The 22,046-nt window shown below is 44.4% G+C and overlaps 1 protein-coding gene across 8 annotated transcripts in view; it reads left to right on the top strand.

Moving 5' to 3' along the window:
• Positions 1-21,826, top strand: part of ryr2a (ryanodine receptor 2a (cardiac)) — a 149,559-nt gene extending 127,733 nt beyond the window's left edge. For 3 of the 8 annotated variants that reach the window (XM_072703265.1, XM_072703264.1, XM_072703262.1), the window contains 26 exons: positions 346-445; positions 1,105-1,184; positions 1,496-1,572; positions 1,665-1,738; positions 3,251-3,268; positions 5,530-5,610; positions 5,794-5,882; positions 5,973-6,101; positions 6,197-6,301; positions 6,705-6,786; positions 7,317-8,620; positions 9,059-9,126; positions 9,268-9,409; positions 9,512-9,598; positions 9,675-9,899; positions 10,788-10,918; positions 11,332-11,374; positions 11,643-11,776; positions 12,152-12,212; positions 12,318-12,464; positions 12,625-12,759; positions 14,405-14,561; positions 14,795-14,859; positions 18,103-18,203; positions 19,741-19,792; positions 20,191-21,826. In XM_072703265.1, coding sequence (XP_072559366.1) covers positions 346-445; positions 1,105-1,184; positions 1,496-1,572; positions 1,665-1,738; positions 3,251-3,268; positions 5,530-5,610; positions 5,794-5,882; positions 5,973-6,101; positions 6,197-6,301; positions 6,705-6,786; positions 7,317-8,620; positions 9,059-9,126; positions 9,268-9,409; positions 9,512-9,598; positions 9,675-9,899; positions 10,788-10,918; positions 11,332-11,374; positions 11,643-11,776; positions 12,152-12,212; positions 12,318-12,464; positions 12,625-12,759; positions 14,405-14,561; positions 14,795-14,859; positions 18,103-18,203; positions 19,741-19,792; positions 20,191-20,286 — 3,783 coding nt within the window. In that variant the 3' untranslated portion in view covers positions 20,287-21,826. The remainder of the gene's footprint in view (positions 1-345; positions 446-1,104; positions 1,185-1,495; positions 1,573-1,664; positions 1,739-3,250; positions 3,269-5,529; positions 5,611-5,793; positions 5,883-5,972; positions 6,102-6,196; positions 6,302-6,704; positions 6,787-7,316; positions 8,621-9,058; positions 9,127-9,267; positions 9,410-9,511; positions 9,599-9,674; positions 9,900-10,787; positions 10,919-11,331; positions 11,375-11,642; positions 11,777-12,151; positions 12,213-12,317; positions 12,465-12,624; positions 12,760-14,404; positions 14,562-14,794; positions 14,860-18,102; positions 18,204-19,740; positions 19,793-20,190) is intronic. The other 5 variants (XM_072703266.1, XM_072703267.1, XM_072703263.1 and 2 more) reach the window with 2 other exon arrangements.
• Positions 21,827-22,046: the final 220 nt, after the last annotated feature.

Genomic DNA, 22,046 nt, shown 5'->3' with positions numbered 1-22,046 from the left:
CTGCTACAAAGACACAACTTACTAGGCAAGAATTAGGAACTAGACAGACTTGCCCATTGACTTATAATAAACTCAGTAAGCGCCCTAACCCAGGAGTAATGGTCTACTTGTGAACCGTGTTGAGTATTTGATGTTAAGTATTAATTAACAGAGAGGAAAAACAGTGAAATCTTATGAGATCTGCTGTATGAGGTGCCGTTAAACAATGCAAGGTCCATGTTTTGTTTGCGCCATGTGATGCACAGACCACTGCAGCAGCAGATGCGTGGAATGTGACACGTTGGGAAATCCTGCGCTTGAGCTCCCCAGGCCCTGACCGCCGGCCTTTCTTCTTGGTCTATGCAGGAAAAGGAGATGGAGAAGCAGAAGCTGCTGTACCAGCAGGCCAGGCTGCATGACCGAGGAGCCGCTGAGATGGTCTTGCAGACCATCAGTGCCAGCAAAGGTAGCTTATCACGGGACTGCCCAGTCAGCTCCTGAGGGAGCAGAGTAACCGCACGGAAAGTGGTGGCTCTACGAAGCAGAGTTGTGGATCTACAGCAGAGAATCTATGAAATGAACCCACACTGACTGAAGGTCACCATAATAAACAGCATGCTGGGAATCACATAGGCGAGTGTTTGTTCTGTCTTCATAAGGACATAGCACAATGAACACTATAAATAAATAAAAAAACATGTTTGTGCTGTTTTTATAAATAAACAATGTCATGGAGGCCATATAAATGAAACACATTTGTTTGTGCTGCTCTACCAATGAACACAGTCAGGGAGGCTGTAGCGCAGGTGCAAGTTTGTCTCTCCTGCATTCATGAATGAATAATGTGCAGCATATACAAACCGACAGTGCTGCTGCATTAACTAAGGAATAATGGGCGACTAGCTGTGCATTATATATTTTTAAATGCACAGCTACGGAGGCGAATAGCCGTCCGATACGATGGGTTTATTTCCACAACATTCACGTTGAAAATTGTAAAATTATGAAGTGCCCAGTAACTATGAAGAAGGTCATTCTATGCTTTAATTGTAGTGGGCTCTACAATTGGGTTGGGTCTGTCCAATAATTTCTCCTCATTCCCGTGTTTCTCGGCCTTATTCCAAGGTGAGATGGGGCCTATGGTGGCGTCCACGCTGAAGCTGGGCATCGCTATCCTGAACGGAGGGAACTCCACCGTCCAGCAGGTATGGACGTCACACACAGCCACAAGAGGGAAAAGCACCTAGAACAGTGTTTCCCAATCTGGGCCTCGGGGACCCACAGACAGTTCATGTTTTTGCTCCATCCCAGCTATCGGTAGGGAGCGAAAATGTGGACTGTCTGGGAGGGAGCAAAAACATGGACTGACTGTGGGTCCCCAGGTTAAGAAACACTGATCTAGAACCGATGCTCCTATTCCATTGTCCCCCCTCATCACGCAGGGTCTTCAGCCCTTGGCAGTTTGCCCTCCAAAACCCCACATGCTCAGTTTGCTCTCTTGTTGTCCCCTTGACAGAAAATGCTGGATTACCTGAAGGACAAGAAGGATGTGGGGTTCTTTCAGAGCCTGGCGGGCCTCATGCTATCCTGCAGGTTCGCCGTCTCCCACGTTCCCGCTCCGTACAACCATACCACACCCTTGGCCCCCGCAGCCTATTAACCCGCACCTGCCCTTTGCCTTTCAGCGTGCTCGACCTCAATGCTTTCGAAAGGCAGAACAAAGCGGAGGGACTGGGCATGGTGACTGAGGAGGGCTCAGGTACACGCGCTCTGCCGCGCGAACGGACGCGGGCAACAGAGAGTGTGTCCGCCGGAAAGCAGCGGCCTACCCACCTCCGAACACGTCCTGAGTTTCTGGGGTCGGGCAGCTCGCTAGCGTCGTGGCCGAGGTGCAAATGTACGGAAGGTTCTGGAAGAAGGAAGGTCTAATCTGTCCTCCAAGCTACCACTTGAATGATAAATAACGGAATTTGAATAATAACAAAAAATGAAGAAATTTGAATTTAGTGCTGTTAATACATTTACAATTCCTAGGTTTAAGAGCGACATTTTGTAACGGAAGTTTACGTTTAATAATCGTTATGGCAACCGTCATCTGGAGAAGTGGTGGGAAAATGAGATGAGATGATAGATGTAGCTCAGATTAAATATTATCTTTGTGAGTGCTATGCCAGACCATCAAAATTTACTTTCTTGTCTTGTTTCCCCATTGCATTGTTGTGTGCCATTAGTTATACTGCACATTATTGTGATAATACAATAATCCTTAAACAACGTGCACATCGTCTACATCCATATTCACTTTTACTTTCCGATGTATATGTCAGTCATGTCTCCGTAAACATTTTTTAGTTTTTACCCCTTATGTATGTATATCAGTGTGACTCAGTAACGTTATCCTGGCAAAAACTGTAGTCTTTTATGTCAGTGGGTTTGTTTTCGCAACATTCACATTGAAATTTCTAAATTATGAAGCAATAAGTAACTATGAATAGGTTATTTGTCCAAACAAAACACTTGTATTGTAAGAATTGGGTGAAACTGACAGCACATCATGGTTGTAACGTCTCTTGAATGGGTTATATCTCTGGCGAAAAGGGTACTATGACAAAAATGTTCACTAATGGCGGAGTGAGTACAGCAGCATGGCGCCCCCAGCGTGTTTGGGAACGGAGGTGTTGCTGGCCCGTAAGGGATTGCGATTTGGCGCCGCCCTGCTGCACCTATCGTGCAGTGCAAGGGGGCGGAGCCCCGTGCATCGTACCTGCTTTACCGTCCGCTCACAGGTGACTCCGGGTGCAACGCCTGGGTACCCTGTTTTCTAAAGCATGTCTGCAATGTCGAGTGGCATCGTTGCTATTCTTCATCACCGCACTGAAATTGGAATGAGAACTGCAGGGATCCACCCGTCGTTCATTGCACTGCTTTCTTTCCGCCAGACTGAAACAAGCAATATATTGAATTGTATCAAATTATTCACCTCTTTCGACTTTATCACGCATTCCCTCGATTGATGAATTAATCTGCTCCTTTCTACGCGTCTACAAAAAGACCCACATTTTTGTCATAATACCCTTGGATGAATCCTGGACGCCGATCTGCTCTCTCACTTGGCATACTCTTTATCTCTACACTATATATTCCCCTCGAATTTCTGTGCTAAAAAAAAAAAAAAACTGAATACTGAACATCTTTGTAATCTTCTTACTTTTTCTTTTCTTTTTTTTTTCTTCTTTTTCTTTGATTTAATGTATTGTCTTCCCCTTTTCAGTCATCACTCATGAGCGTGGTAATTATGAACTCTGCCGTTCTCCCGTTAGCTTTGTGTCAGCTCTGTTCAGGTCCTGAGCCGTCCCCCCCCCCCTCCCCCCCAACTCCCCCTCCGCTCCCACCCCCCTTGCCTTAGCACGATACAACCTGGTCTGTTTGTACAAAGCCAATGCAGTAGCACCGTGGCCAATCGAGCTGTTTTCGCCTCACTCTCAGGATTTGCACAGTGTCTGGCACTCTAGATGTAAGAGCAGTGAGCTATTTGGAGTGACCCATTCTTTGCAGTCGTTGGATGTGTCGAAGATCTTGTGGTGTTACTCCTCTCTGTAGTCTGTGGTGCATTCAAATGTGGCTTATTGGCTGCCCTGATCTGTGAAAGTGGAGGTTTCTCGACACCCGTGTCTTCCGAGGACTCCAGCTGTTCGATTCTGTGTTCTGTGACGTAGTCAGTGTCGTACTTCTGTTTTGTTATTTTTCTGTTTCGTTTTGTTATGGCGTGTCTTGACTTGTCTATTCCAGTGATCCAGTTGATGATCAGTGTTGTGTTTCCAATGATATCGTATTTTCCATTCATGTTTTTGTTTCAAGTCTCATGTTCAGATACTCTTGAAATAGTAACTATCAAGCACAGGGAAAATGATAGACCAGAGCAAGCTGAATCAGAGAAGCTGAATTTTATTTTCTGTACAGTGTAATGAATCACATTGTCGCATCCAGAGAATAGATAGACCTCAACAAATCATAAGTTATAAATTATTATTTTCTACCATGGGGGCAGCATGTGGCTCAGTGGGCTAAGCTTCTGTGCCTGTGATCAGAAGGTTGCTGGTTCAAGCCCAGCCTCGGCACATCTGCGGGTCCTTGAGCAAGGCCCTTAACCCCCAGCTCCCTGGGCGCCGCTATGGGTGGCTGCCCTTCACAGCCAGCTTGCTCTCACCTACAGAGAGCAAGTTGGTGGAGGCATAAGGAAATTTCCCGAAGGGGATTAATATTATTACTATTATTAATGAAGACTGTACAATGCCTTTATTGCCTGAATATTATAAATTGCTATAGTTACACATAGTTGTAGTCATGTTTCTATCCTATGTTCAGTTCATTTTAAGTGCTTAATTAAAAAAAAAATAGTAATCTGAACTCACAGAATAAAGCATGTTTCGCATACATAGTGTTTTCCATACATACATAACTTATCAATCAGACTTCCGATCTGGTTTATCATTGCATTAGAAATAAGCCTGAAAGTGCACTGACGGTTAGCGTTAGCATGCTAGTGGCACACAGTCTCCATCTTGTGTGGACGTTTTGTTTATTTTTTCCCCCCTTTTTGTACCTCGATGGGAGGTGGTGTTCTTATGTAGAGAGTGCCCAGGCCTTCTAAACCCAGCTGTGTTTGGGGTAAAAAAAAAACAAAAACAAAAAAACACAATCATTGTCCTGTCCTAAATTTGACCTATCTGTGCATGCTCTACACGGCGATGGCTAACGTGTACGATAGCCTGCATCCTGTATTGTGTGGCAGCGGTCGCTGTTAGAAAGTGTTAAGTGGTTGAATGCTGATTTTTTGCTCTGTAAGGCTGTGGATCTGTGGTTTAGAGCAAGGCAGGGCAGCACAATCGCAGATGGCATTTTCCTGGCACCAAGCACTTTCAAGCCTGTTTGAGGCCAAATGTGTGTCGTTTTCTCTCCACGTGGTTCTCCGTACCTTTTGTTTCCCATCATGTGGCAGAGCATTATGCACCATGGAATCTTGGCCAGATCGCCTTCTCATCATCGTGCCATTTCTCCTCATTCCGCCATATCTGTCACGCCCCTCCCCTCTCCCCACCCCCCCCTTCCAATGGTCAACAGCAGCATTTTATCACAGTGTGACCTCAGTGTACCCAACAACGCCCTGGACGAGCCGAAGGCGCCCACATGGAAACATGCGGCCGTCAAAAACTCAAAAACACAATGCTTGCTGTGATGTCGGAGCATCTTATCATTCACCGCTAGGCTAACAACTTAAAAGAACCTCTCTGCGATACCAAGGAAGAAGGGGCTTGTTGCAAGCATGAAATGCACACATATAAAATGCTGTTGGTCATGGCCTCCTTCCTGTAGTCCACCCTCATCATTTTCATCCATGGTATCATTCTACACTGTATGGACTCTCAGGTGTATGGCCCATACACCTCAGATAGAGCTCTGTATATGAACTGCAACTATAAGCAAAGATCCTGAGTGCCGGGCCGGGTGGTGACATTCACAGGCTGCTGTCGTGTCCTTTGCACTGTGCAGGGGAGAAAGTCATGCAAGACGACGAGTTCACCTGCGACCTGTTTCGGTTCCTGCAGCTCCTGTGTGAGGGACACAACTCAGGTGAGTCCTGGCTTCCAGGGTGCTTGGAAAGATGCTGCACGCCTCATCGCTCAGATTCCGCTGATGTCACCTTAAAGTTTTCATTTTTACTTCTTGGAAAGAGGATGCTTGTGTTATTTCCTTTTTGGTGCAGTTGCACTTATTTATTCATTGACTATTAATGGTTCTTGTTTATTGCTGTAGATTTTCAGAATTACCTAAGGACACAGACTGGGAATAACACTACAGTCAACATCATCATCTCCACTGTCGATTATCTTCTCAGAGTCCAGGTAAAATCGACGTAGGGATGTGTTCAGCTATGCATTATTGATGTCGTGTAGGGACAACAACAATATGTTTCATTAAACTTTCTTCCGCAGGAGTCCATTAGTGATTTCTACTGGTATTATTCTGGAAAAGATGTTATTGATGAGCAAGGACAGCGGAATTTCTCCAAAGCGATCAATGTCGCCAAGCAGGTCTTCAATACTCTTACGGAGTACATACAGGTAACGATGAAGCCTGTGGTGACACAGTGGAACGTAGACCAGTATAGTGTTTTCTGATGCATATGTGCTACTGATAGATGCTGCTGTCATTCTAGGGTCCCTGTACTGGGAACCAGCAGAGTCTGGCTCATAGTCGACTATGGGATGCAGTGGTTGGGTTTCTCCATGTATTTGCTCACATGCAGATGAAGTTGTCACAGGTCTGTGTTTATACTCTTCTTTGAATAAATGATAACACTTTACTTGTGGGGGCACAAATAATGTAGTAATACACTCTTACTTAATGTAGTAGTACACTCTTACTTAATGTAGTAGTACACTCTTACTTAATGTAGTAGTACACTCTTATTTAATGTAGTAGTACACACTTACTTAATGTAGTAGTACACACTTACTTAATGTACATACTGATTCCATGTTCATTCATCGTTAATCAGTTAACGGCTTCATGCAGTTACTATATGTGTTCATGACATACTTGAGTAGTAAGTGAGTTACTAAGTAACTTGTGCCCCCTCATGTAATGTGTTACAGAGTAAATTGCAGAAAAGCGCGTGGAAACTGTTTCACTTCGTAATTCGCTGCAATATTGTATTTTTTAAGGATTCTAGCCAGATTGAGTTGCTGAAGGAGTTGATGGATCTTCAGAAGGATATGGTTGTGATGTTGCTGTCCATGCTGGAAGGTGACTTTGGTCTGCTTTTGCAAACCTGGATAAATGCAAAATGAATGGGAGGGGGTGACATTCACATTTGCATCTAACTCATTAATCTGATGATTTTTCTGCAAAGCCACAAACCAATGGCAACTGAGGGGGGGGGGTGTCGGTGCCTGGGATGATCTGTAATGATTCGTTCAATGTGTCCCTCAATCTCAGTTAGCTTATGTGGTTTTCTTCTCACTTACATTGCCCTCAGTGACCCAGGTCTGCACTTACCACATTTTTTGAATTGGTCCCACCTCTACTTTTTCATTGTATGTGTAAACTGATCTGTTAAAAATACTCTAAATAAACCTGTTGGCTGATGTCAAGTTCTCTAACCACATGGTTCTAGTTGCCATTCCAAAACTGCCTAGCAAAAGGATACAGGAAGTCTTAATGTTTATTGTACACCATGCTTGTTATAGCATGATTTTGAAAGGTGTTTCTTGTTGGCATGCAGATATGAAGATGTTAGTGATTAACCTTATACGAGGTATTTTCTTGATTCACAGGAAATGTTGTGAATGGAACTATTGGTAAGCAGATGGTCGACATGCTAGTGGAGTCCTCAAACAACGTGGAAATGATTCTGAAGTTCTTCGACATGTTCCTCAAGCTGAAAGACCTGACGTCATCAGATGCTTTCAAAGAATATGACCCAGACGGAAAAGGGGTCATCTCAAAGAGGGACTTCCACAAAGCCATGGAGAGCCACAAACACTACACCCAGTCAGAGACTGAGTTCCTGCTCTCCTGTGCTGAGACGGATGAGAATGAGCTACTGGACTACGAGGAGTTTGTGGAGAGGTTTCATGAGCCTGCTAAAGACATTGGTTTCAACGTGGCTGTCTTGCTAACAAATCTATCAGAGCACATGCCACATGACACGCGGCTTCAGACCTTCCTGGAGCTGGCGGAGAGCGTTCTTAACTACTTCCAGCCCTACTTGGGTCGCATCGAGATCATGGGGAGCGCCAAGCGCATCGAGCGCGTCTACTTTGAGATCAGCGAGTCCAGCCGCACACAATGGGAGAAGCCGCAGGTCAAGGAGTCCAAGAGACAGTTCATCTTTGATGTCGTTAACGAAGGCGGGGAAAAGGAGAAGATGGAGCTTTTCGTGAACTTCTGCGAAGACACCATCTTCGAGATGCAGCTGGCTGCCCAGATGTCCGATGCCGGCGAGAGGTCCGCCAGCAAGGAGGAGAGCGAGAAGGAGAAACCCGAGGAAGAGAACCCAGATATGGGCTTCTTTTCGGTCACCACAGTAAGGACTGCGCTGTTTGCTCTGCGCTACAATGTGATGCTGCTGATGAAGGTGCTTTCCATGAAGAGCCTTAAGAAACAGGTGAAGAAGGTTAAGAAGATGACAATGAAGGACATGGTGATGACGCTCATCTCCTTTTACTGGAGTGTGCTGATGGGCCTCTTCCACTTCACCTTCAGTGTGTCACGGGGCTTCTTCCGCATCATGTACAGTACATTCCTGGGGGGCAGTTTGGTGGAGGGGGCCAAGTCGATGAAGGTGGCAGACCTCTTGGCCAACATGCCAGACCCTACGCAGGATGAGGTCCGTGGAGAAGGGGAGGAGGGCGAGAAGAGACTCACGGACAGATCCTCAGCCCAAGAGGACTTGGCAGATCTGGCAGTGGCTACTGAAGATTCGGAACTGCTGTCGGATATTTTTGGGTTAGATCTGAGGAGGGAGGGCGGACAGTACAAGCTGATACCTCATAATCCAAACGCCAGCCTCTCTGATATCCTGACCCCTCCGACTCCTGCAGTTCCCCCACCTTCACCAGAGCCACAGAAGCGGGAGGTATTGGAACAAATGTATAACTACAGCATATTGCATTATTTGATACTGTGCCAACACTGGAACTACGGATGTACCTGTTAAGATTATTTATGAATCCAGCCTCTGCGGAATGCATTTATTTTCAGATAATCAGTTTAGCTGTTTTTAAATGTAAAGTACAGACATCTTATTCCTGTGCACAGTTGTGGTTCTCGTAAGGGTGAGGGGCGTGTGTGTAAGAGCAGGTCAGTGTGAAGGCATTAATTATAGCTACACAGCACTGCACCAGGCTGTACTTCCCAGCATGTACGTTAAAGCTGTAGAAGACCCCCCCCCCCCTTCCCGCCTCAAATAAAGGAAGGAATGGCTGTTCATTATTTACACATTTCTGTGAATTATCTTTATAAATGGTGGTCACCTTGCGTAATTATGCTCATTCATAATTATTTTTGTTCCCAGGAGAAGGAACCTCCAGAGGAAGAGAAGAAAGAAAAAGAAGAGAGCAAGTGCGAGCCTGAAAAGGCAGAGTGCGTATCGCCCCGAGCATTCTGGGATCTCCGCGGGCCATTCTGAGTCATCTTCTATGCATCCACAGTCACTTAAACTAGCTAGATCTTTCGGTATAGAGTTGCCACTGTACTTTCCAACGCTACATTAACTCTTTCCAGGGGAGAAAACGAGGAGAAACGTGACAAAGTCAAAAGCGGCAAGCCAAAGCAGAAGATCCGGAAGCTCTCCAGGACCGATGAGCCAGATCTTCAGGAGTCTGCATTCTGGAAGAAGATCATTGCATACCAAAGGAAGCTGCTTGTAGGAGTCTTGGCTTCCTTTTCTCGTTCTCTTTTCTTTTTCAAATCCATATTTACACCTGAGGCACCAGCGCCCATGTTAACTCGTCTGCTTTCTCTCCAGAATTATTTTGCTCGGAATTTCTACAACATGAGGATGTTGGCTCTGTTTGTGGCCTTCGCTATCAACTTCATCCTTCTCTTCTACAAGGTGAGGTCATGTCTGCTCGGACCCGCCCCTTTCCGCATGCCTTGCAGTTCGCAGTCTGAAAACGTTGCGGCCTCAGGTGTCCACGTCCTCGGCCGTGATCGAGGAGAAGGAGGTGGTGTGCAGTGAAACGCCGGACCCCAGGGTCAGGTGGACGCCTGTGGACAACATTCCCCATCAGCCAGTGACAGTGCATTTCGTACTGGAAGAGAGCAGTGGCTACATGGAGCCCACACTGCGCATCCTGGCTGTCCTGCACACTGTCATATCCTTCTTCTGTATCATCGGCTACTACTGCCTGAAAGTAAGCCCTAAGCGACGTTCCACCACATGTATGCATACCTGCTTTTACAAGCCAGATAATCCTGGCTGCTAACGCTGGTCTTTCGTAAACTGAGCGATATGAACAGAACTGGGAGTCACAGATTCAGGCACCATCGTTTTGCAGTTAGATCGTGTGGCCACTTCTGGTCAAATTGCTCATAAATACAGTGCTCACAGAAAGTGTAGGGACACTTGCTTAGTTCAGTTAAAAATACTGCTGATTTGGTAGGTTTTATTACAAAAAATCATTATTTATTTGTTTACAAAAAAGATATCACATTAGAAACAACCAGTAATAAATTGAAACCCAAATTATAATTCTGAAAGAGCTGTTTGGAGTTCCAAAGTTCATTGGCAAGCAGTCTCGTTGGATGCTTTTTTTAATTAGTAACACCTTTGCAGTAACACCAAACGTTTGTGTTTAGTATTTGGGAGCCAGTGAATCCAGTTGCGATTAACAGCAACAGGGCACGAACAGAACTGGATGAGTTAGTCAAAAAAATGATGGCACTTAATAAAAAGAGTATGTCTGTGCAGAAGATTATGCAGTTATGTTAAACACTGCTTGCCAGTGGACTTCTGTTACTGGATTAATCAAGTGTCCCAAGACTTTCTGTGAGCACTATAGTATATATATAAAAATAGCATCTGTATAACATACATCAAGAAACCAGGGCCACTACCATAAGCACCATAGTAGTATATACGATGAAATACATGCAATATTGGTTTCTATGTAGAACTTCCAAATGCATAAAAACATACAATAACCATAAATCCCGTAAAGTGTTACAAAGTAACATTTTCATTTAAGAAACAGTAAAATTCTGATGCGGCATGTTTACCTAGTAATGTGAAATTGCACCAGGTCCCTTTGGTGATCTTCAAACGGGAGAAGGAGGTGGCGAGGAAGCTGGAGTTTGATGGGTTGTATATAACGGAGCAACCTTCGGAAGATGACATCAAAGGGCAATGGGACAGACTCGTAATTAACACGCAGTGAGTCCACTGTAACAAGTCTTTTAATTAACACAAGAAGGTAGGGGGTTGCATGGAAATTAGGGTCAAACTGGGCCCAATATGGATTAATTGCCCTCCAAGTGTCGAGGTGCATCATATGATGTCAGAGGGGTGCCTCTTCATGAGGGTAAAGTTTGCTGCATTAATAGTTGCTTCTGAAAGGTATTACAGTACCCGCATAGGGAAACATTAACATTAGAAGATGTAATGAGGTTGTACGGCAGTGTACAGAAGATTCTGTGATTTTACAGTGTTATGGATTCAAGTATATCTACTGATCTGTATTCAACATTGTCAACTTTCTTTGAAAGCCTACGGCATTAAAAAATAATAATAATAATTAAAGAAAATGGAAGAGCCATTTTGTAATTTTTTCCCCCTACGATTTTCAGATCCTTCCCGAATAACTACTGGGACAAATTTGTTAAAAGAAAGGTGGGTAATTTTTAACTGGATACAACTTTGATGATTATTAATTGATTGCCTGTGTCTGAGTATGGAGTGATTAACAGTGTAGTCGAATGAAACAGCGTGTGCCTGTTTAAGGTCTAAATTGTGTGAAATGCAGTTGGTTTACTTTTATGGTTCTGAGGTTGTTTTAACGGGCTATGATAAAGTGCAGTGAGATGCAGCATATAGACTCTACGGTGTCATTTATAATGTCTTGTAAATACAGTTCATTGTGGTAACATCCCCCTTGTAGGTGATGGACAAGTATGGGGAGTTTTATGGGCACGATCGCATCAGTGAGCTCCTGGGCATGGATAAAGCTGCCCTGGACTTCAGCGTTGCCCATGAGAAGAGAAAACCGAAGAAGGACAGCTCGCTGGCGGCTGTGTGAGTCAAACCTGCAGGCCAGGACAGCCATAATCTGCTTTGACTCATCTTAGTGTTGACTCATCTTAGCCCTGGCCAATGGCACCATGAACTGACAAGCCATATTTAATTAGTTTTTCTATAAAGCTACCTTTGAATTTGGGAACACAGACTTCATCGTGAAGTTATATCCGTTCCCTGACAGAAGAGGGCAGTGATATCCAACAAGTAAACGCCACAGGGAATTCCAAAGACGCTGATGCCTGCATTTGTATCTTGTTATTCAGATCATAACTTAACTTGTGTGTCTGTTTTGTATCCCTGCCTGGGATTTGATTGCATTTTAATCAGGCAATGTGCTCTCAATCACTTTGAGTGGATTCTCCTTGTCGACAGGTTGAACTCCATTGATGTCAAGTATCAGATCTGGAAACTGGGTGTGGTCTTCACAGACAACGTATGTCAGCCATCTTTACTCATCCTTGTAAATACAAGCACCACCTTGGACTGGTGCTTTTATCTGACCGATGAAATAACTTTTTTAAATTGGTGTTGTTTACAGTCCTTCCTCTACCTTGCCTGGTATATGACCATGTCCATCTTGGGACACTACAACAACTTCTTCTTTGCTGCACACCTCCTGGACATCGCCATGGGCTTCAAGACCCTGCGTACCATCCTGTCCTCTGTCACGCACAACGGCAAGCAGGTACGGTGGAGCGCCCCCTGGAGTCTATCTGGGGAGTAGAAGTTAGTGGTCTTTGTGGGATCTCAAGGGTGAAGCACTGTAACATATAGGGCTACTGGAAGGGATCTCAATGGATGCTCACCAGCTTCAGGTGAAGCTCGCCGACCTTTTTGCTTTCTAGCTGGTGCTTACGGTGGGCTTGCTAGCGGTGGTGGTCTACCTGTACACAGTGGTAGCCTTCAATTTCTTCCGGAAGTTCTACAACAAGAGCGAAGATGGAGAGTCCCCGGACATGAAGTGTGACGACATGCTGACTGTGAGTGTTCGCTGTGCCCTTCCGGTTTTCTCCGCCCTTCCCCCCCCCTTTTTTTTTGTAGTTTGATTAGTGACGCTAATGTGTGCTAATAATCAGAGGATGCGCTGGTTGTCGTCGTCACCTCATTAAGCTTTTCACGCTCGAGTAAAAATGACACACAGCATTATTCGCCTCATCTTGATGGAAACGCAGGTACGGTGAACTCCTAATGATTGGCGTTCGTTAAATGTGGTATTAATTAATCAGCTTTGCCCTGACGTGATCACTAATTGCTGAGGTTCCCCCCCCCCCCCAATCTAGGCTTGTAAATTAGCCATGCCATTACTTGCGCCACGTGTTAATTGAAACAAAATGAAGGGCACACAAAGTAATCGGCTTCTGTTGTTTCCTGTGGATGTATGCAAATTAAGGGTGAAAATGTCTGCGACGTAAAACATGGTACTTTATAACCTTTTGCTAAGAGGAGTCCACTTTAGTAAAGATTGTGGACTTGGCAGGTGTCACGTTGCTGTTCTTAGCTCTTCTTGGCTCTTCAGAAGAGTTTAACCTGAAACCTTGACAGCAAGAGTAATTCTTGGATTTTTTTTTTTTAGGTGTGGGCATAACGGGCCATAATTCATACAGAAAGGCCAACCTTATCAGTAGCCAATAATATGTTTTGATTCAATGAATGACAGGGGCGGGCACACTTTGGGAGCCAATCAGCTTTCAGCTGCGGCCAGTGTCCCTGTAGCGCCGCCCCTCTGTATGCCTGCAGGAAAATGCATAACTGTACAGCGGATAAAATGTAACATTGCTAGATATATCAGTTGCCTGAAATGAAAAACAAAAAGAGACGACCAAAACGGAAAAATTTATATAGCTAATTTGGAGAAGCAACTTGTGTTTTAACAGTGGGAGTCATTTTCAGTGAAAACCTTATATGAGGCCTGGAGACTCCAGCATGGATGGAGGCCACTTCCTTAATCCTTTCAGATTCAGCCATCCACCACATCGGATTTCCAGCTCCCCTTTCCTATTAAGGATGTGGCCGTTGGGGGGTTCAGTGGGGGGGGGGGGATTTGAAAGGAACGCGAGGGTGCCTTTGAGAAAGACCATTGTCAGCTTAGCTCAGGCTAAGACCTTCAGTTCGCCAGGAAGTAAATCCCTCGGATTGACGAGAGCTCCACTACTTTTATGGAAATGAGCTTCTACAGTCAAACAGCTGCATGGACAGACACCAGGGGGCGTTGTGACTTGCCAGTTTTATGACACAGGCATATTGTGTGGAGGACAGATTAAGTAAAGTCAAGACAAAGGAAAACCAATTACGGGGCACCAAGCTTTGACACCCCCCTCCTTAAGCAACATTCTGTGTTTCTTTTGACCTTTTGAAAAATTTCCCCCCGCTGAACATAATAAGCGAACAGAGAAACAAGGATGCAGACCTTTATGGAGTATTCCACGGTGGTCAAAGAGGGTCGAGTTTAAAAAAGAGGGTCGAGTTTAAAAAGAAATCTCAGATCAACACCGTTCCACTTGTTGCAGTGGGCAGTGGAGTATAACGTTTGTTTCGACCCCTTGGACTCCAGCCTGCGTTTCTGCATGCCACGGCAGATTGGCCTGGGAGGGGGGCGCTGACCTTGTCCTTTTATGGCACTCGCAGTGCTACATGTTCCACATGTACGTGGGGGTGCGAGCCGGCGGTGGAATCGGTGACCAGATAGAAGACCCGGCAGGGGACGAGTACGAGATCTACAGGATCATCTTTGACATCACGTTCTTCTTCTTCGTCATCGTCATCCTGCTGGCCATCATTCAAGGTGAAACTCACTGCTGAGCCTGTCTGAGCCTGAATCATTCAGCTCTTCATGGCCTTTGCCTCTGAAAACGTCACGCTGCTTGGATTTTCGGTTTATGATTTCTGACATGTAAGGCAGTATCCAAGTGTCAGAATATCTGATGTTTTTTTTCATAGAAAACTCCCACTTCACAGCTTAGGAATGGATTTCGGACTGACCATGAATATTTTTTTTACTTATTTATTTTTTCCTAGGTTTGATAATTGATGCTTTTGGTGAGCTGCGAGACCAGCAGGAGCAAGTGAAGGAGGACATGGAGGTGAGCACGTCGTGGAAGCAGGAGGACTGCGTGAGAGTGCAAAGGGGTGGTTATGAAGACATGAGACCAGGGTTTTAATAAGAGCAGCAGATGAACCAAAAAGACATCAGCGTGCATCAGAATGCATTAAAAACCCATGCAGGTGCTTTGTCACGCTAATGGGGATTCCAGTGAAGTATGGGGGGCTCTCTTCCTGGTTGCTGAGAGAAAATAAAACTCACGCTTATATACTGGGAATTTACAAGAATACAGCCCACCTGGCTCTGGAACGGTGGTGTTTCAAGTCTCATATTTTATTGTCACGTGTTTGGGGAACAGTGCCACTCGTGGGCCCCAGATGCAGGAGAAGGGAGGCCGGGAAAAACCAGTAAGGCAGTACATGCCAGTAGCGGAAGATAAGATCAAGTCAACATTATAAATAGATAATGTTACTTTGATGTTTGATGAAGTGATGTGTAGGCATACCCCGCTGTAGACTTCGCGCACCAAGCACTACATTGAATCCACATCCCCCGCTGTAGCCTCCCGCCATTTCACAGATCCTCAGTCTCTACCCAGCACTCATAGTTTGAGCAATGTTCGCCTCGTTTGTTCACTACTTAATAAATATTTCATAAGCAATCTGTAACTGTTAAAAGAAAGAAAATGTTACACTGTTGCTGATGTGTACGATGATTGCGTCTATAGTAATGTGCAAATACAATGCCATTGTATATAAGGGACTTGAGCATCCACATATTTTGTTATCCGTGGGATGTCCAGGAATTAATCCCAAGAGACGAATGTATTATTAGAATCTTTGTAAGGCCTTTTGTTGCTTTTTATTATGGCTATATAGAGATGTTTGGTAATTATAGTGTCCTTCTTTGGGTGTAGCATAAAAATAAGATTAGCCTGACAGGGAGGACAGCACTGACACAGCTATCAAGGCCAGTCACACAGATCAGCTCAGCCTCTTCCTCAGTATCTGGACTGTCTGACAAACAGGACTATAATTAGGATTAACTGCTTGCTAGATTAACTTTAAATGCAATTATATGTGTAAAGGTCACTTGGACTTAAGGATGATGTTAGTGATGCACAGCATTTCGCATTGAGAACAGCCCAGCCACCAAAAAGCAGAATTGACGCTTCTGGAAGGGTTATAGTGACAATCCAAACAGCAGGCAGGCATAGTGATTGGAGATTATCGATTGCGGGGTCGATCACGGGACCTTGCCGGCCTGCTTTGAACAGCCTGATGGATATCTCAGAAGCACACCTGAGATCACAGTCGTGGTGGGGGATTGACGTGACTAACGAAGCGAAACATACACGTGTGAGATCCATTGGGGCCAAAATTGCGGGGAAGGCTGGTGTTCAAAGCGAGCACCGGTGTTCTCTTCTGTCGTGACTTATAGATCCATGTTACTGGTGGAGTTTAGATTACGGCCTACGTGGTTTTGGCAGCATCTGGGTGCGAAGCGGCGCTGCCACTCATTACGACACATGAGCCGGAGAAGAAGATGACTCTGAGTCTGCGTCTCATCATTACATCCCACAGCCCTCTACTGCTGCTATTTAGGAGTTAGGGGGCAGCGAGTGACTCAGGTGCCTAAGCCTGTGTGCTTGTAATCAGAAGATCGCCGGTTCAAACCCAGCCTCAGCAAGTCTGCGGGTCCTTAAGCAAGGCCCTTAACCCCTGGGTGCCGCTACGGCTGGCTGCCCTTCACAGACAACTTGCTCTACAAAATAGAGCAATTTGAGGGAGGTGTCAAGACAATTTCTCTATGGGGATCAATAAAGTATTGATTATTGTTATCATCTTCACTCTTACAATAGATATCATTTACATTTATTTGTGTATCATACACTTTAATTCAAAGCAACTTACAGTAGAGAGAAATGTTACAATGCAGGCTCCCTATGATATGACCCAGAACCAACCACACGCCACCATTTCCGGATATAAAGTAATAGCGGGAACAACCAACTAAATAAACTTATAAAACACTCCAGCTGCTAAATGTGTATATTTTACGTTTTATCTATACCAGTTATTGGACTGAGTAAATTGCAGTTTAGATTTGAATAATACAGTAGCAGAAATTTGAAAATCTGACTGTAACTGCTAGTTTAACAGTTTACGTGTGTATGTGCATCCATATGGAGAAGAGACAATTATTTTCATGCACTGGTCTGCTGCAGGATGTTTGCACTGGCGGATGTGGTGCAGCAGGGAACTGCATCAAGAGAATAGCAGGAACCTGTAGCAAGAGGCTAACAGTGAGCTGTAGTGAGAGGCTAACAGTAAGCAGTAGCATAAGGTTGACTGTGAGCGGTAGCATGAGGCTGAGAGCTACAGTATAGTGACAGGCTAACAGTGAGCTGTAGCAAAAGGTTAACTGTGAGCTATAGGGTGAAGCTAACAGTGAGCCGGAGCATGAGGCTAACAGTGAGCTGTAGCAAAAGGTTAACTGTGAGCTGTAGGGTGAAGCTAACAGTGAGCCGGAGCTTGAGGCTAACAGTGAGCTGTAGCAAAAGGTTAACTGTGAGCTATAGGGTGAAGCTAACAGTGAGCCGGAGCATGAGGCTAACAGTGAGCTGTAGCAAAAGGTTAACTGTGAGCTGTAGGGTGAAGCTAACAGTGAGCCGGAGCATGAGGCTAACAGTGAGCTGTAGCAAAAGGTTAACTGTGAGCTGTAGGGTGAAGCTAACAGTGAGCCGGAGCATGAGGCTAACAGTGAGCTGTAGCAAAAGGTTAACTGCGAGCTGTAGGGTGAAGCTAACAGTGAGCCGGAGCATGAGCCTAACGGTAAACTGTGACAAAAGGTTAACTGTGAGCTGTAGGGTGAAGCTAACAGTGAGCCGGAGCATGAGCCTAACGGTAAACTGTGGCAAAAGGTTAACTGTGAGCTGTAGGGTGAAGCTAACAGTGAGCCGGAGCATGAGGCTAACAGTGAGCTGTAGCAAAAGGTTAACTGCGAGCTGTAGGGTGAAGCTAACAGTGAGCCGGAGCATGAGCCTAACGGTAAACTGTGACAAAAGGTTAACTGTGAGCTGTAGGGTGAAGCTAACAGTGAGCCGGAGCATGAGCCTAACGGTAAACTGTGGCAAAAGGTTAACTGTGAGCTGTAGGGTGAAGCTAACAGTGAGCCGGAGCATGAGCCTAACGGTAAACTGTGGCAAAAGGTTAACTGTGAGCTGTAGCCTGGGGCTGTCTTGAAAGGCTAACCACAGCAGAAACTTTCTTTCTCTTTGTAGACCAAATGCTTCATCTGCGGAATCGGCAATGACTACTTTGACACGGTACCCCATGGCTTTGAGACCCATACGCTGCAGGAGCACAACTTGGCCAACTATCTGTGAGTTGGGGTTCGAGAAGGAGGGGTCAGAGACGCACAGCACATTTCTCACACTGCTGAGTGGCGTGATAGATAGGGAAAAGGGTAACACCTGAAGGGGCAGGAATAATGAGGTAGTACACTCTTACTTAATGTATTAATTCACCAGAAACTAAGTGTTAGTTACGTACTGATCGCATTTTTGATCATCATTAATCTATCATAACAGTTCATGTATTTCATGCAGTTAATACATTTGTTCATGATTTGTACTTGAGTAGTACTTGAGTTACTATGTTCCTTGCGCCCTCGCAAGTAAAGTGTTAGTGGAAGAAGTTAGTAGCGTGAAGCTACTTAAGAGGTGATGGCCACAGCTGCTAGAAGGATGAAATAGTATTTAACGTTTGCAAGGTGGGACCTGAACAGATATTTCTGTAATTTTATGCCGAGTAGATTTAACAAGAACCAAATGAGTTTATTTTAATGGGCAGCATTTATTAATGTACCACCCTGACATGAATTAAACAGACATTAGAGGGGAATTTTATATCACTTATCAGTTATGTCTTATGCACATCTAATCAACTGACAAAATTGCAGAGGTGGATGAGTGCCGTTAATGTTTTTTTAAATAAGCCGCCTCATTAGCACCCCCTAGAGTCTCGACAAGTGCAGTCACCTTGTCAACAGCATGTGTCTGAAGATCAGACACCTGGCGTTCAAGGTCTCCTGGCAAATGTGGCCGTGCAAGGGGATGACACTGAATTATATACCACTAAATTAGAAGGATAATCAGGAAATAAAGTATCCAGTGCATCCAGTAAATCTTTGAGATCAAGTGCAATTTATGCAAAATCTCAGCCTGCATCTTTTCTGCGGAATCTGAATAGCCGACATATATTTTTGAAGATATTCGCTTCAGTACCAGTTAAATTTTTTATGTTTGATTATCATCAAACATGTTGAAGTGTAGAATATTAAGCCCTTAGTGCCTGCTGTGACCTTCAGAGGGCTTGTTTATTTAATGGGCCGCAGTCGTAATTTCAGATACCTAACACGACTCATAAATATGCATCCTCCCTGGCTCCCCATTCAGATCACCGTGATAATCCCATTTATCTCCCCCAACTTCATAATTTCCTCAGAACTTCAGAGGGACTCGAGCAGCCCCCCCCCCCCCCCACCGGTGTCTTTATGATCCCCCTACTTGAAAGCTGATTTTAATGTTTCGGTGATACGTGAGCTCATTTCACAGACCCCCTCCTGCATCCGTTTGTTTACCTTTTCATGTTACCTCCATATCGATCGTCCAGAATGACTCGTTTAAACAGACTCTTTGCCTTTGTTACAGAGATGATGTTTGCGTACACTTATTTAATTTCTACTTGTCGCTTAGTAGCTCTTGAGATGCATACTTTTTTTGTGTACTTGTCACTTACTGTTCGTGCCGTTCCGAAATCTTTCCGACGTGCTCACATGACATCAGCCTCGTGGGCTGAGTTTTATCCACCAGGAAAAGTCATCCTGCTGGTTTGTTGACTTGTTACTCTTTTTGCAGATTTTTTGTTATGTATCTCATTAACAAAGATGAAACGGAGCACACGGGCCAGGTAATACCTCCTTCCGCTGCCCGTACAGCGCATGACAACGCTTCACAGATCGTTCTGCATGACTATTAATATCCGTGACGCTTGTTTGTTTGCTCCCGTGCTGCCTGTCCTGCTGCTCAGCGCACCAGTGTGACTTTTGCAGTAGCTTTTGGGTTATTTGTGCTTTTTACCTGCTTAAAAAAAGTTAACCAATATTCCCAATTATTTCTGAATGACACAAGCTCCTGTAAGTGTTGGGTAAGCAAATGCCAGACTGGGGCTGTTTGGAATTGCGCATGGAGCGTGCCGAATGGATTTTACTAATGGTTCGCCTTCAGGTTGCCGGATCTCTGTACTGGGGATCCTCGGTACCCACCAATGAAATCTAACGCAAACCCATTGGCCGTTTTGTCCATCAGGAGTCGTACGTGTGGAAGATGTACCAAGAGCGTTGCTGGGAATTCTTCCCGGCTGGAGACTGCTTCCGGAAACAGTACGAAGACCAGCTCAACTGAACTTTCTTACACTGCAGTCATAATGACCAATTACCTAAGGACTACTTTATTTATTTGGAATGCTTTTCAGACTTTGTACATATATGATACACTGTATATCGTTCCCTGAGTGCTTTTGGAGCACAGAGGCTGTGTTTTGATGACTCAATGCTTCATCTATTACATTTGCTTTAAAAACTCATCGAAAAGCAAAAAAAAGAGAACGAAAAAAAACAAGAAAATTTTGAAAAAGGGAAAAAAACTGACATTGATATGAACTGTTCCTGGAGACTCATGGGAGATGTTTCTTTTGAGAGCACATGTATAAAAAAGGCGAATATCCTGCTCATCCTAAGCCTCTTGATTTCTTCATCAAGGATGACGTAATTTGTGTGGATGGAGTGGGCAGCAATTAGGAAATAGTGCCTTACCAAGCCTGGGTTGAGCTATGCAAGCAAGAGAAGTCGAGTGCATGAGCACGTCACTGATACGCCCATTGGCCGATGTGTCGTCCGCGTCTCACGTGCCGTCTTTGCCGTCCGTGTGCAAGTGCGTGCGTGAGTGTTTGTGCACCTCAGGACAAGCGTCGGGTAGTTATATCAAGCTCCTTCACCTCTCACCGGTTCCTTTGCTTTACTTTAATCCTTTGATTTTTGGTAATGCTCTTATGCAATACAGTAACAGAGTTAATCTTTGTATACAGGTTTAACAAAAAAAAAAAATCAATCTTTGACAAAAAAAAAGAAAATTAATTGCATGTTTATTATGCAAGTTTAATGAGAAAAAATGTTTAAAGACGCAAGTTGGTCAGTGTCACACAAAATGTTTTTTTAGGTTTAAGATTACTTATATCTATGGTATTAAAGTGTTGTGGGCTTTATTGTAAATTCCAGACCAATATCATCAGGCAGAAACGCTATATATACAGTTTTGGTCGTAGGGTTCATCCATCACCATGTTTTAAATAATGTAGGTAAGGATACTTTCTTGACTCATTTTGACTGACACCGAAGCAATACTCATTCGGGGATATCAGGGGGCATCATTGTAACTTTGCTGTCTGTAGATTGACCCATTTTGTTGCTGGTTGTTTCCAAATGAAATGGCAACCTTTGCAAGTAAAACCTTCAGAATATTAAAGAAGCTGTCAGTGCCACTAACTGCGTCTGGAAACGGGGGTGTTCTTTTTTTAAGGATGCTTTGCTTACACGTCGGGTTTTTGTGTTCGCTGTTCTTCGTTTGTTTGTTTTCCGCGCACGTCGGTCATTAAGCCATAGCGCACCGTCATCCTCCTGTCATCAGCGGCGAACACGCTTTCTTACATGTTATACTAAAATGTGAACTCACTGCAATAACAGGAATTGGGAAGCAGCCAGTTTAGATAAGTGGTGTTTTACTCATGTAAAGAATTTTGATAACAATGCTCAAAATACCATGGGAATTGTCACTAAGTAGTGTACCATGAAGAGTTTGCATTATATTATTGTGTGTAAACTGTAAAGAGAAATTAAGATAACTTGGATTTGCATGATTTTGAAAATAAATGAGATTATTTATTGAAGTGTGGCAAGAAGGACCTTCTTGGAGGACTAATTGTCGTACACCCCAAACACAAGCCATTATTATTACATTTGTGCTCCCCCCCCCCATTCCAGGTAAAATGTCACCCCCTCACCTTGGCTGTGATAGTGAAACACAAGTACTGGATTCACTTTGGCTTCTGATCTTCTGATGACAGTCGTCTTGGCAACGGCCAACAAGTTCTAATCAGGGGCACACAG

Source organism: Paramormyrops kingsleyae, chromosome 20, assembly GCF_048594095.1.
Source record: "Paramormyrops kingsleyae isolate MSU_618 chromosome 20, PKINGS_0.4, whole genome shotgun sequence".
In the NCBI taxonomy this organism is placed as follows: domain Eukaryota; kingdom Metazoa; phylum Chordata; class Actinopteri; order Osteoglossiformes; family Mormyridae; genus Paramormyrops; species Paramormyrops kingsleyae.
The sequence above is the reverse complement of the archived record's forward strand: the minus strand, read 5'-3'. Positions and strand labels throughout refer to the sequence as shown.